This window comes from Phocoena sinus, chromosome X, assembly GCF_008692025.1.
Source record: "Phocoena sinus isolate mPhoSin1 chromosome X, mPhoSin1.pri, whole genome shotgun sequence".
NCBI classification, from domain to species: Eukaryota; Metazoa; Chordata; class Mammalia; order Artiodactyla; family Phocoenidae; genus Phocoena; species Phocoena sinus.
This window is the reverse complement of record NC_045784.1, coordinates 41,970,591-41,984,747: the sequence shown is the minus strand read 5'-3', so window position 1 is coordinate 41,984,747 and position 14,157 is coordinate 41,970,591. Positions and strand designations below refer to the sequence as shown.

At 38.4% G+C, this 14,157-nt stretch overlaps 1 protein-coding gene across 6 annotated transcripts in view; it reads right to left on the bottom strand.

Moving 5' to 3' along the window:
* JADE3 (jade family PHD finger 3) overlaps positions 1-14,157 on the bottom strand; it is a 153,487-nt gene that overhangs the window by 52,059 nt on the left and 87,271 nt on the right. For all 6 annotated transcript variants that reach the window (XM_032619543.1, XM_032619544.1, XM_032619542.1 and 3 more), the window contains one exon: positions 2,516-2,673. In XM_032619543.1, the coding sequence (XP_032475434.1) occupies positions 2,516-2,673 (158 nt within the window). The remainder of the gene's footprint in view (positions 1-2,515; positions 2,674-14,157) is intronic.

Genomic DNA, 14,157 nt, shown 5'->3' with positions numbered 1-14,157 from the left:
AGACTTCAACCTCTGTCAGTAAGTGATAGAACAGACAGAAAATCACCCAGGATATAGAAGAACTCAACACCATCAACTAACAGGATTGAACTGACATTTATAGAGTGTTCCACTCAGCAGCAGCAGCACAGGCATTGTTTTCAAGCACCCACAGAACATGTACCATGATAGACTGTATCCTGGGTCATAAAATAAACCTCAACAAATTGAAACAAATTGGAATTATACAGAGTGTTCTCTAATACAATGGAATCAAAACTAGAAATCAGTAATAGAGAGATAAGAAAATATCCAAATAAAGTATAATAGAGAGATAAGAAAATATCCAAATAAAGTAAAAACCACACTTTTAAATAAAAGAAGTCCCAAGGGAAAAAAAGAAGGTGAAAGAAGTCTCAAAGGAAAAAATACACTAAAGTGAATGAAATGAAAATACAACACACCAAAATGTGTGGGACATAGCTAAAGCAGTGATGAGAGGGAAATTTTTAACACTAAATGCTCATATTGGAAAGAAGAAATGTCTCAAATCAATAAGCTAAGCTCCCAATTCAAGAAACTATAAGAAGGGCAAAATAAATCCAAAGCAACTAAAATAATTGAAGTAATAGAGATAAGAGCAGAAATAAATTAAAAACAGAAAAGATAATGAAACAAAAAGATGGCTTTGTGAAATGGTCAGTAAAAATGACCAACCTATAGCAAGTAAAAAAGGAGATAAAAATTGCCAATATCAGGTATGAAAGGGGGGATACTATTGTTTCATTTGCTTTAAGTGTACTCATAATTGCTCACTGAAGCATTTTTATGATGGCTGCTTTTAAGTCTTTGTTAGATAATTCTAATATCTGTCACCTTGGTACTGGCATCTACTGATTATCTTTGTTCAAGTTGAGATCTTCCTAGTTTTTGATATGAGTGATTTTTTTCACCGGAGACTGGACATTTTGGGGATTATGCTATGAGACTCTGGATCTTCTTTAAAACTTTTGTTTTGACTGGCTTCCTCTGACACTGCTCTGGATGGAGATCAGGTTGGGGGTGGATATCACCTCATCACTGCCAGGTGATTGTATATGTCCTGGTTCACCATTTGGCCTGTATTGACATCCGGGGCAGGGACTCTTTGTTACTACTGGGTGATGCTGAGAGTTCTGGCTTCCCATTAGGCCTCCACTGATACCTCCTTTGCTGGGATTGATAAGAGCACCTTACTACTGCTCCCTATGTGGCCTCCACTGATACCACGGGGTGGGGGGAGCAGGTGTCCTCATTACTTCTAAGGAGTGGTGAAAGTCTCCTCTGATAGTATGATAGATGGGAGGGAGAGGGATGCATCATTAATGCTGGTTTAAGGTGGAAGTCTAGGCTCCCCAGTTACTGCAACAGTATATAAAAATACTGACAATAAGGACATGAAAATGCCTGACTCCTATGTTCATTCATGATGCTGTTGTGATTTCTAGGAGGATGGTGGCAATGATGATGAACTAGTAAGGGTCCATAAGTGTACTGGGCAAGACTGTGAAGTTTTCCTTAACAGAACATAGACAGTCTCTCTGTGGGTGGGACAGCCTGGGCTTGGGTTTTTAAAAGTGATTTGACAAGCATTTCTGGAATATGACTAAGACCTAAGAACCTGCTGCTAGGGGCTGAGAATTCAAGAATGTGGTCTCTGACCTTTAAGAACCTAATATGTACTAGAAATAGATAGCTATACAATGAGATGTACCATTTCTCATAGTAACCAGCAGATCCTACCAGCCCCTTTATCTGATTCTATTCCTTCCTTCCCTCACTCACTCAAACTTATACCAAGCATTTTATTTCATGCTGGCCTTTGTGCAAAGCACTGGGAACACAAAGACCAGTAAGAAAAAGTGGCTTCCAAAACCAGTCATTACTCTTGAGGAGCTAAACTTACTACTTCCTCTGTCAGAAAAGTCCTCTCCTACTAAAACTTTCTTCTCAGGTCTTTGCAAATGAAGGCTGTGTGCTTATGGTCAACCTAATTATTCCAGCTACCCCCTTTCATTTGGGTTTATGCATTTTACAAACTCTGTATGTTTTGGTGCTCTGTTTACAGATGCTATCACTATGAAGCCCCTATTAAAATGAAGCAACTTGTCATGGCATTATATATTAATAGGGTTATTATGGGGTTATGTAATTAATGTTCTGCTTCTCTTCAAAGGCTAATTAATAAATGCTACTGATTATTGTGTCAGACTGGGAAATCTTGGTCTCCAAAACCTTATAATTTCAGACTGGACTTCAAACAGTTTTATCCTGTGAATAGGTACATATATTATCCCTAAATAAATGACCTTGACTTCAACTACTGACCTATCCTAGGCTGGTATAATCTGCCATTGGTCTGAGTGAATTGCTGAACATGGTATGTGACTTTGCATTATAAATGTTTAATTAGCCACTCAAAGTCTCTCCTCAAGCAGTACACAGATAACCATAAGAGAATTCATCCCCTAAATCAAAGATACAAGCATAAAAATACCTGAGGGAAGGCTGTGGAACAGCGTCTGGACTGGCTGGTACCTGGACTCCCTTTTCCCATTCTTCCTTCCATGTATCCGCAAAGAGGTAATAGCTGTCAGGATTAATATGGTGAGAGTCTGGAAGTTTCATCGCACTGATAAGGTCCTTCCGGAATACCTGGGAAGACATTGCATACACCTTGAGAAGATCATCACTATGGAACTAACACCTTTTAATGTTCTCCTTTTAAAAAGACCATCCCCACCCACTCTGCACTGCAACAAGAGAGACATCTCTTAACTTCATAAATGGCCAGATCAACTTCTATTTGTAAAGAGTCTGAAGTATTGACAGGGAAGCCAGCTTGTTCTGGATTTAATAAAGAGTAAAGGGGTACTTCGTGAGTTATTTTTCTGGGCTCTTTGAATTTAAATCAACAATACAGGTTACTCTTAAAGAGTCTGCATAAAACAAACAATCCTTAACTCTCTCAAATTAAGCAACAAGTATCCTATGATAACTTATAATCCAGAGGAATGGATAAAGAAGATGTGGTACATATATACAATGGAATACTACTCAGCCATAAAAAGGAACGAAAGTGGGTCATTTGTAGAGATGTGGATGGACCTAGAGAGTGTTATACAGAGTGAAGTAAGTCAGAAAGAGAAAAGCAAATATCGTATAATAACGTACATATGTGGAATCTAGAAAAATGGTATAGATTATCTTATTGGGAGACTGGGATTAACACATATACATTATTGATACTATGTATATATAAAATGGACAACTGATGGGAAATGCTGTATAACACAGGGAACTCACCTAGTGCCCTGTGGTAACCTAAATGGGAGGTAAGTCCAAAAGGGAAGGGATAACTGTATGTGTATGGCTGATTCATTTTGTGGTGCAGTGGAGGCTAATGCAACATTGTAAAGCAACCATACTCCAATAAAAATTAATTTTAAAATAAATAAATAACTTATAATCGTTTATTTAGCTATCACCTAATTTTAAAATTTACTTAGACATAATTTTAGTCTTACAGAGAAGTTACAAAAATAGTACAGAGCTCACATATACCCTTCACATAGTTCCCTCTAATGTTAACATCTCACATAACCAGAGTACAATTACCTAAACCAGGAAATTAACATTACTATAATTAATCTACAAAACTTATTCAAATTTTACTAATTTTTCCCCTAATGTCCTTCTGTTCCAGAATTCAATCCAGGATCCCACACTGCAGCAGCTGTCATGTCTCCTTAGTATCCTCCAATTTGTGATAGTTTCTCAGTCTTTCCATACCTCGACACTTCTGAAGAGTACTGGTCATATATTTTATAGAATGTCCCTACAATCTGGGTTTGTCTGATGCTTTCTCACCGAGGTTATTCAGTTTTGAGCAAAAATGCCATAGAAAGGCTGCTGTGACCCTCTTATCCCATTATATCAGGAATGTATGATCTCAATGTCTTATTAGTGGTGATGTTAAACTTTATCAGTTGGTTAAGGTAGTGTGTCTCGCTGGTTTTCTCAGCTGTTAGGTTACTATATTTTCCTTTGTAATTAATAAATATCTTAGAGGAGATACTCTGAGATCATAAAAACATCCTGTTTCTCCTCAAACTGTCATGGACTAATTTTAGCATCCACGAATAGATACCTTGCCTGTAACAGTTATTACTGTGGTATTCTAATGGTGATTTTCTATTTCTCTCAGTTCTACATTTATTAATTGGAATTCCTCTGTAAAAGAGACCTGCCCCTTCTCCCTTATTTATTGTTTGTTTGTTCGTTTGTTCATTCATTCATTCAATTATTTATTTATATCATTATAGACTCATGGATCTATTTTATTCTTTGGGTTACAATTCAGTATTATTGCTATTTATTTTGATGCTTAAATTGTTCCACCTTTGGTCACTGGGAGCTCTTTCAGGTTGGCTTGCACCTGTGCTCTTTTGACACATCCCACCCTTTTTTGAGTATTTCCTTAACTTCCTGCATTACAACATGCCCCAGGCGTGTTAATATCCTCCACCTGATTATAAAAGCTATTGATTTTTATATGTTAACTTCATATCCTGCCACCTTACTAAATTCTTTTATGGCTTGAGTTAGTTTTATCATTGACTTTCCTAAGGTTTTCTAAATATACTATTGCATCATCTGCAAACAGAATTTTGCATCATCTTTACTTGGTCTTATGTCTCTAATTGGTTTCTTTTGTTTAATTGTACTGACTAATACCTCTACTGATATTTGGAATAGTAATGGGGATAATGGGCATATCTGTCTTCTTACTGAAATTAGTGGAAATGCCTCTAGTGTTTCCCCATGAAATAAGATACTAGGTTGAAGACTATGCCATATTTATGTTATAATGTTAAGAAAGTATCTTACAGTTCCTATTTTCTTGAATGTTTTATGATGCCTAAGTACTGAATTTTATTAAAGACTTCTTTAGCATATATGGAAATAATTATATAGTTCTCTCCTTAGATATATTAATATGCTATATGATAATATTAGATTTCTTAATACTGAAACTTGCATTTCTAGAATGAATATCTATTTGGTCATGATATATTATTTTCTTAATATGGTATTATATTCATTTTCTAATATTATTTTTGTATCATTCTCATGAGTGATATTTATCTGCGGTTTTCTTTCTTTCCTTTTTTCTGGTATTGTCTTTGTCTTTTAGATTTAGGTATCAGCGTTTTGCATGCTTCATAAAGGGAATTAGGACATTTTCCTTGCGTTACAATGCTCTAGAATAATCTGAGAATTATTGGGACTATCTGGTCCCTATGAAACCATCTGGACTTGGTGCTTTTTAGTGGGGTAGTTCCTTATTAATTTTCTCTACCTTTTTGGAAATTGATCTCTTTAAGCTTTCTACCTCCAATGGGGTCAATTTTGGTAATCTGTATTTCCATGGTTAAGTTATCTATCTTATCCAGGTTTTCAAATTTATTTGTACAGAGGCTTGCAAAGTATACACAGTTACAGCAACCTAAGTGTCCATCGACAGATGAATGGATAAAGATGTGGCACATATATACAATGGAATATTACTCAGCCATAAAAAGAAACGAAATTGAGTTATCTGTAGTGAGGTGGATGGACCTAGAGTCTGTCATACAGAGTGAAGTAAGTCAGAAAGAGAAAAACAAATACCGTATGCTAACACATATATATGGACTCTAAAAAAAAATGGTTCTGAAGAACCTAGGGGCAGGACGGGAATACAGGAATAAAGACGTAGATGTAGAGAATGGGCTTGAGGACATGGGGAGGGGGAAGGGTAAGCTGGGATGAAGTGAGAGAGTGGCATGGACTAATTTATACTATCAAATGTAAAATAGATAGCTAGTGGGAAGCAGCCACATAGCACAGGGAGATCAGCTTGGTGCTTTGTGACCACCTAGAGGGGTGGGATAGGGAGGGTGGGAGGCAGGTGCAAGAGGGAGGAGATATGGGGATATATGTATATGTATAGCTGATTTACTTTGTTATAAAGCAGAAACTAACACACCACTGTAAAGCAATTATACTCCAATAAAGATGTTAAAAAAACATAATGGAAAAGAATATGAAAAAGAATATATATATGTATAACTAAAGTCACTTTGCTGTACAGCAGAAATTAACATTGTAAATCAACTATACCTCAATAAAATAAAAAAAAATGCTTTTCCAGGAAGAAAAACAAAAACAGAAACAAAGTATAGACAGCTCCAATTTGCACAGCAGTGTGCACAGGGGTGAGGAGGACACGAATGATATGCTTACTGTGGCAGCCAAGAGGCTCCCAGTGCGAGCCTTAACCTTACCCCTCGCAAAGGATCCCTAGCTGTGTGGAAAGTTCAAAGGCCAGAGGTAGGGGATGATGATATGGGTACAGCTAAAACTTGGACTTACAGAGACAAAGAGATTCCCTATAGTCCATTTTCTGCACCTTAAGCACAGTTAGGTACTGACAATATGGGAACGAATACCCATCTAAAGTTTGATGTACTGTTATCCTCTGACTGAACAGGCTCCTGCGTGATTGACAGGCACAGAAATGTACTCACAAGCCTGGGAACATGACTTAAATTGCTGTGGCAACTTAGGCTTTGTGATTCTGCCTTTTCAAGAACAGGAAAGAAGAATGCCATGAGTTCTTCAGCTAACCTGGTACTGATTTCACTGATGAAGGCCCAGTTAATGCCTAAACAATGAGGGAATAAACTTTCATATAAAAGCATACATACACTGATATATACCTCACCTACTAAGTGCTAATTCTGAAAAAAAATCAAACAACCACTTGCAGGTTTAAGGTAAATGTGTCTACATCTCTGGATTATCAAAGGAAGAGATGCCATCAAGCAAACATTTTAGCCTTTAATGCTAATCAAGGTTCTCTGAAGAGAAACACTGTCCAAGTTATGTGTAACATGAAAGTTGAAGCACAGCGCATGGTACAAGAAAGCAATTAATTCTCAGTTGGTGTAGCTCTGTTTAAACTGACATTTCACAGAGTACAGGACTGAACTATCACATAATTGAATGATGTCATTTAAATGCATAAGGACTCATTCCATTTGCTATTCTGCAGGGACAACTCTACAAATGCCTGTTGGTTTCATTTAGGGAAGATTTAGAATGAATAATATGACCTGAGCAGGAAACCAACGTTAAATATGCTGGTGTCGAGGTGGCAACAAAATGACTTTCCTACCAAGAATCCTAACCAATTAAAGTTAATTGGGTACTGTGCAGGGAGAAAGCTAAGTCTATAGGAAACAAAAAACTGGTGGTTTACTACATAATGCTTTGTATAAGGAGGTAAGAGAGGATCACAGACATATCCATTAACATGTTTTGCACAGAGCTCAGTGTTCTGGGTGGCTAGTTGGAGAAACTGAATCACCATTTTGCTGAACACTCTGATCCATTTCTATAAATTACCAGAGTGCCTTTAATGAGACAGTGGTTAAGACGCGGTGGCAATTTACAATTGTGCTCAACTACTGCCTGTGGGAAATCCTACCTTAGCTCTGCAAAGAATACTAGAGCCAAGTATTTTTCAACCTCATAAAATATTTCATTATTTTCCATACAATACACTTCTCAAAATAAATCAACTGATTGCAAAATCATGCTTTGGGATTAACAATAATCACACAGCATAAGCCATGTCTTCATACTTGATATAACTGCTTATGAAAGTCTGTTTTGTAGAGTTTCCTAAGTAGCCTGGAAACATATTGCAGTGGGCTGAATGGTGGCCCCCCAGAAGATATGTCCACATCCAAATTTCTGGAACCTGTGAATGTTACCTTATATGAAATGGGATCTCTGCAGATATAAATAACTTAAGGATTCTGAGATGAAAGGATCATCGTGGAATATCCAGGTGGGGCTTAAATCCAATAACAAGTGTCTTTACAACAGAAAGGCAGAGGGAGATTTGAGACAGAAGAGGAGAAGGGATTATGACCATGGAGGCAGAGACTGGAGTGATTCATTAATCCACAAGTCAATAAATGCTGATAGCTATCAGAACCTGGAAGAGGCAAGGAATGGAATCTCCCCTAAAGTCTTTGGAGGGAATGCAGTCTGGCTGATTTTGGACTTCCGGCCTCTAGAACTGTGAGAAAATAAATTCCTGTTGTTTTAAGCCACCCAGTTTGTGGTAATTTGTTATAGCAGTCCTAGAAAACTAATACACACATTTACCAAACAGAAGAGTAACCTGAAGACTCTAGACAAAGAGGCCAATGAAATCTGGCCCTTGTCCATTGCTTCAGAAATAGTAAACTTCCAGGGAACAGGCACTCTGTGAAGTCTGGAAAACCTCGGACTGCAGAAATACCAATCAACTCATACCTATTTTTCTTAAGCAAATGAAGGCTAAATCCAATGACTACTGTAAATTTCCCTTCCACCTTTAGAAAAAAATAGACTTACATGGTAAGCCTGATTTCAATTTTACAAGCTAGCCAGATTAAACAGCATCAGATCCAAGGTTTCTAGAGAAGCATTTTTACTCAAGGCAGAGTGCAAGAGTCTGCCTTATCTTGCTGTAGAAGTCAAACATTTCAAGTATGAGGCAGAACATAAAATGCTGAAGAGGGGATAGGAATTTAAGTTCAGTACTCAGGAAGATATCTGCAAAGTGATATGAAATACATTTACCAGACTGGTCTCATGAATCTGCTTCTGGTAAGAAAAGTCATTTTTAAAGGTTTATAAAATAAACACAGGCAAACAAAATAGTTACAGTGTATCCTGGGTAGAAGTATGAGTTTTATATACATATAGTGGCACACACATACATGCATATTTGTATATATTTTCATAAACAATAAAAGGATAAACCAAGAACTAAAAAATAATAATAATAAACAGCACGGAGGAAAGGGGAGAAAATAGGGAGAAGAGAGACAAAAGCTGAATCTTTCTGAATGTATTTTGTTTCATAGTTTGATATTTGAACCAGGTAAATGTTTTATATGGTAAAAAGTGAAATTAAAAATGTTTAGGGGACTTCCCTGGTGGTGCAGTGGTTAAGAATCCACCTGCCAATGCAGGAGACGTGGGTTCAAGCCCTGGTCCGGGAAGATCCCACATTTCACGGAGCAACTAAGCCCGTGCGCTACAACTACTGAGCCTGCGCTCTAGAGCCTGCAAGCCACAACTACTGAGCCCACACACCTAGAGTCCGTGCTCCACAACAAGAGAAGCCACCACAATGAGAAGCCTGTGCACCACAACGAAGAGTAGCCCCTGCTCACCACAACTACCCCGCTCGCCACAACTAGAGAAAGCCTGCGCACAGCAACAAAGACCCAACTCAGCAAAAAATAAAAAAAAAAAAAATAAATTTATTTAAAAAAAACTTCTTTAGGACTTCCCTGGTGGTGCAGTAGTTAAGAATTCACGTGCCAATGCAAGGGACACGGATTCAAGCCCTGGTCCGGGAAGATCCCACATGCCGAGGAGCAACTCAGCCCGTGCGCCACAACTACTGAGCCTGTGCTCTAGAGCCCACAAGCCACAACTACTGAAGCCTGCATGCCTAGAGCCCATGCTCGGCAACAAGAGAAGCCACCACAATGAGAAGCCCGCGCACTGCAATGAAGAGTAGCCCCCACTCTCAGCAACTAGAGAAAGCCCATGAAGCAACGGAGACCCAATGCAGCCAAAAATAAATAAATTTAAAAAAGAAAAGAAAAAGGAAAAGCGTTACAAAAAAAAAAAATCTTTAAAGAGAGGAATATGGGTCCAGGGACAGACTGCCTGGATTGGTCTACTGGTTTCACCACTTACTAGTTTGGGAAGCTGTCAAATTCTCCATGTTTATTTACTTATTTGTAAAACAAGGATAAGAACACTTACGTCATAGGGGTAGTTGTAGGGATTAAATAGGTGAATTTATGTAAAGGTCTTAGCATGGTATTGGGCTCATTGTAACTGCTAAATAAACTCTAGTTGCAGTTATTTTATTATCATCATCATAGTCTCAGCTTTAGTTCTAAAGGCAGAAAGAAGTATATAGCTGAATTCTCCTCTCTAGTCCATAAAGTAATTGTTGATGGGTAAAAGGAGATGTGAGTTCAGGGCTCAACTAAAACGTGCATGGTTTGACTCCCAAAGACAGTGTTCCCAAGCAAGAGCTCCATCGAGAACTTTAACCAACATTCTCTAGGCCATGCGGTAATGCAGAAACTTCACAAAATGAAACATGGCTATTTGTTGCTAAATTAAAGATTGTGAATGAGGGATCTGGATGTTGACACTGACCTAGGTAATGAAGTTGAGAAGTTTTACAAGTTCTTAACTGTGTGCCTATTTTATATGCACTGGTAGTTTCCCCAAAAGTTCCTGAAACAAAAATGCTTTGTACTTACCAGATATCTGCTCATTTATGGTCAAAGAGGGGATTCACAGGCTAACATACAGCCCAGAAGCTATGCCAAGTCCAACAGTGCATGCACATCTTGGCCTCTCAGATGCTTGCAGAAACAAAGGAGGCCTCACTATGAATTCAATTAGAATATCAATGCTTAACCTGCCAGAGCCACAAAATGAAAATGCCCTTCATGGACAGCTCTGGCTTTTACTGTTCTCATTAACATCTCTCAGTGGGCAGTTTCTTATAAGCACAGCTAGTCTGAACATTTCTGTGACACTTTTTAGAGGAAAAGCCAAAACATGTGCTTCCTGTATGACACAAAGGGGAACACTGTCTGGTCCATGTATAATGAAGCAGAGAGATTGATCAGTTTTGATTCATAGTCACTAAATCTGAAATACATAACTGACGACAAACAGATGTCACCCCCAAAGCATTAAAAAACAGCTGCAAACACGGTAACTCTATTTAATCAAGAGGAATTAACCGTAAGTGATTTTCTTAGAATTATACAATCTTAAGGCAAGAAAAGATTTTTCAGGTTATCTAAAAGAATCAACCACTTAAAGCAGAGAAAACCTAGCAAAGAATACAAGCTTGTTTTTATATCAACAAAAGTAGCCAGTGTTGTCAAGATACTGTGTCCCACGCTGGTTTTTCCAATGAAGCCAAACTTATTCAATTTCTAAGTTTAAAACTTTAAAAATCATGGAAATACTTTTCAGGTAGTTTAAATAATTCTTAGGTTTCTTATAAAGAATAAATAGGACATTTCTGATGGCTAATGGGCTGACATCAACTGGAACATCGATTCCCGTAAAGCAATGTACTTTTGGGCTGCTTAGGTAGGTTTGATTATTCTCCTTACTGTAACATCCTGTTAATGGAGGAGGAGGAACAATTGAGTCTGACTTGGAGATGTGAGCACTTTTCATACAAGAGATGACAACTGAGGTTTGCTTTGAAAGTTTTTCTCCCATTCCTCAATGTCCCTTTTTGTGCAGTAAGTGTGCATTTGCAAGCTTAGTACTTTTTATCTGCTGTGGGTCAGAAAACCAAATAATCAAGCTTGTTAGAAATACAGGTAAAGTGATATAAATAGGCTCTATTTGAGAGTATGCAGTGTTCTCTGCTGAGTTAAAATATATGAGCTTTCACTCTGTTGCTATGAAAGTCTTAGATATAATAAATGAGACTCTGGGCCTAGAGAAGATATGCAGTCAATCTTTTAAGATAGGTTGATATATTTTACAGACCAGTCAGACTAATATTAGGTGAAAATATGCAGGCTTTTGAGAAAGAATAAAAGACTTTTTAATATATTCAAATTGGTCATCTAGTACTATGAGCTTTTTCTAGGGCAATTAGCTTTTTAAAAACATCTTTTAGAATAGGAGCCCTTTTGAGAATCAGATGAAGGCTACTAGCTCAGAAAAAAAATACACATAAAATCATACCCTTAAAAGTCTGTATACAATTTTCAGAAGGTACCAAAGCCCCTGAACCGTATGTGGAATTCACATACCCCTAGGAAATACTCCTCTAGAGGATAACTCAGGGAGGCACACACAGGAATCTCACCAAAGCACTAAACATCAAAGAAAATATTTGTCTATCAATGCAGCCAATTAAGCCCCAGTGAAAAAGATCATTTATATTGCACTTCAATGACTAAAAAATAAGGTTTCATCTTGGATCTGTAGAGAGTCAGAAAAAAGAAATTCTCATCTTTACAAGAAGAAAAAGGCAGGAGAGGCAGCAAATTAACGAGTTTTTGTGAAACCATTAGAGAAATGAGTCACAGGACAAATAGTCAAACTCAAAGAGAGGCAAGCACGCCTGCAGGGAGACACAGGACAGGAGCATTTCCTTACTTGGGGCAGAAGCCCCAGCAGGAACATTAAACTAGAAATTCTGATGAATCTCTGGGGGCTAAGTGGGGCCTACTATGAGAATATGAAGTTTCTGGGGGCTGTAGTCATAGGGGGTTCCCACCTTCTTGTAAGCTTTTTCTCTAGAAACCCAGGAGGGCACTCACAGGGAAGATGGGGGAGAACCTGGAGAAAAAGCTCCCCCAGTGGTGCTGTCTGGGTCGCTGGTGCTCAGTGTCCTGGCTCCCTTATTGAACAAAAGGCTTCATCTACAGAGGAAGGATTTCAAGTGAGGGCACTGGACTAGTGCTGTGGGAAGGGAAAAGCACCCAGCCTCAGCTTCCCTGTGTTACTCAACAGAGAAAAAAGCCTTAATCTGCAGGAGAGAAAACCTCAAGGACATAGACTGAGAATACCAGAGGATACCTGCTGCAGGCATTCAGGAAAATAGTGGGCAGGGGCAAAAATGCTCTATCCCTGAAGGCTACCTCCCCAACCTCACCCCCAGACACAGGACCACTACACACTCCAAAGACTGAGACATAATCAGAAGAGTAGAGAACACCACCCCTCCCTCATACCCTACCACCACACTAAAGCCTCCAGTGATAACAGTGGCTTATAGCTAGGAGAGCTGTAGAAAACAAAATCTCTCTGAGGACAAGCACAAGGGGAAAAGTCAAGAGACGAGACAAAAACAAGATTATCTGAGGAATTCCAAGTCTCTGGTACCCATAGCAATAACAAATTTCAAACACTCTTGGACACTGCTGGTGGGAGTGTAAACTGATGAGACCCCTTTGGAAGATAGTCTGGCATTCCCTCAAATAGTTAAACAGAGTTACTATGAGACTCAGCAATTCTACACCTAGGTGTTTTGTCCACCTAAAAACGTGTCCACCTAAAATATGTCCCCCTAAAAACGTGTATATGAATGCTCACAGCAGCATTACTCATAATACTCCAGAAATGGAGACAACCCAAATGTCTATCAACTAATGAATGGATTTTAAAAATGTGATATATGCATACAATGGAGTATCATTTAGTCATAAAAAAGAAATGAAGTACTGATACATGCTACAGCATGAATGAACTTTGAAAGTCTTATGTTAAATGAAAGAAGCCAGACACAAATAGCCATATATTGTATTATTCCACTCATATGGAATGTCCAGAATAGGCAAAACTGTAGAAACAGAAATTAGATTAGTGGTTGCCAGTGGCTGGGAGTAGGGGCCCAGGGAGTTAACTGCTAATGGATAGGGAGTTTCTTTCTGGGGTGATGAAAATGTTCTAAATTTAGACTGTGGTAATGGTTACCCACACAACTCTGTGAATATACTAAAACCCACTGAATTATACACTTTAAGTAGATGAACTGTATGCTGTAAGAATTATATTTCAAAAAAGATGTTAAAATGTCTTTTAAAAAAGAACAATTGTTGTGGCATCAGTGGACATCACCTGAGAGGCTTTGACATCCACTCCCACCCAGCAATAATAAGGCATTCCTCCTCCTCAATGTGATATCAGCAGAGACTGGGTAGAGAGCCTGGACTATCACCACTGCCCATCAGTAATGCAGTACCCCTTACCACACCACTGCCCCTGCTATCAGTGGAGGTAACAAAGTGGGGATTTCCACCCCTGCCAAGTAGTAATGAGCCAACCTTCCCCCTTCCCAGAGGGATAACAGAACTACCTTCCTAGAGAGATAACAGAACTAGGATGGGGAGCCTAGGAATTGTGTAACTGGTGGTAAAAAGTCAGTGTCTCTCTTCCCCACTGGTCTGGTTATTATGGAAGCCTGCCAAAGCAGATTTAAATAAGACTTAGTGTCTGATAACATAATACCAAAAAACA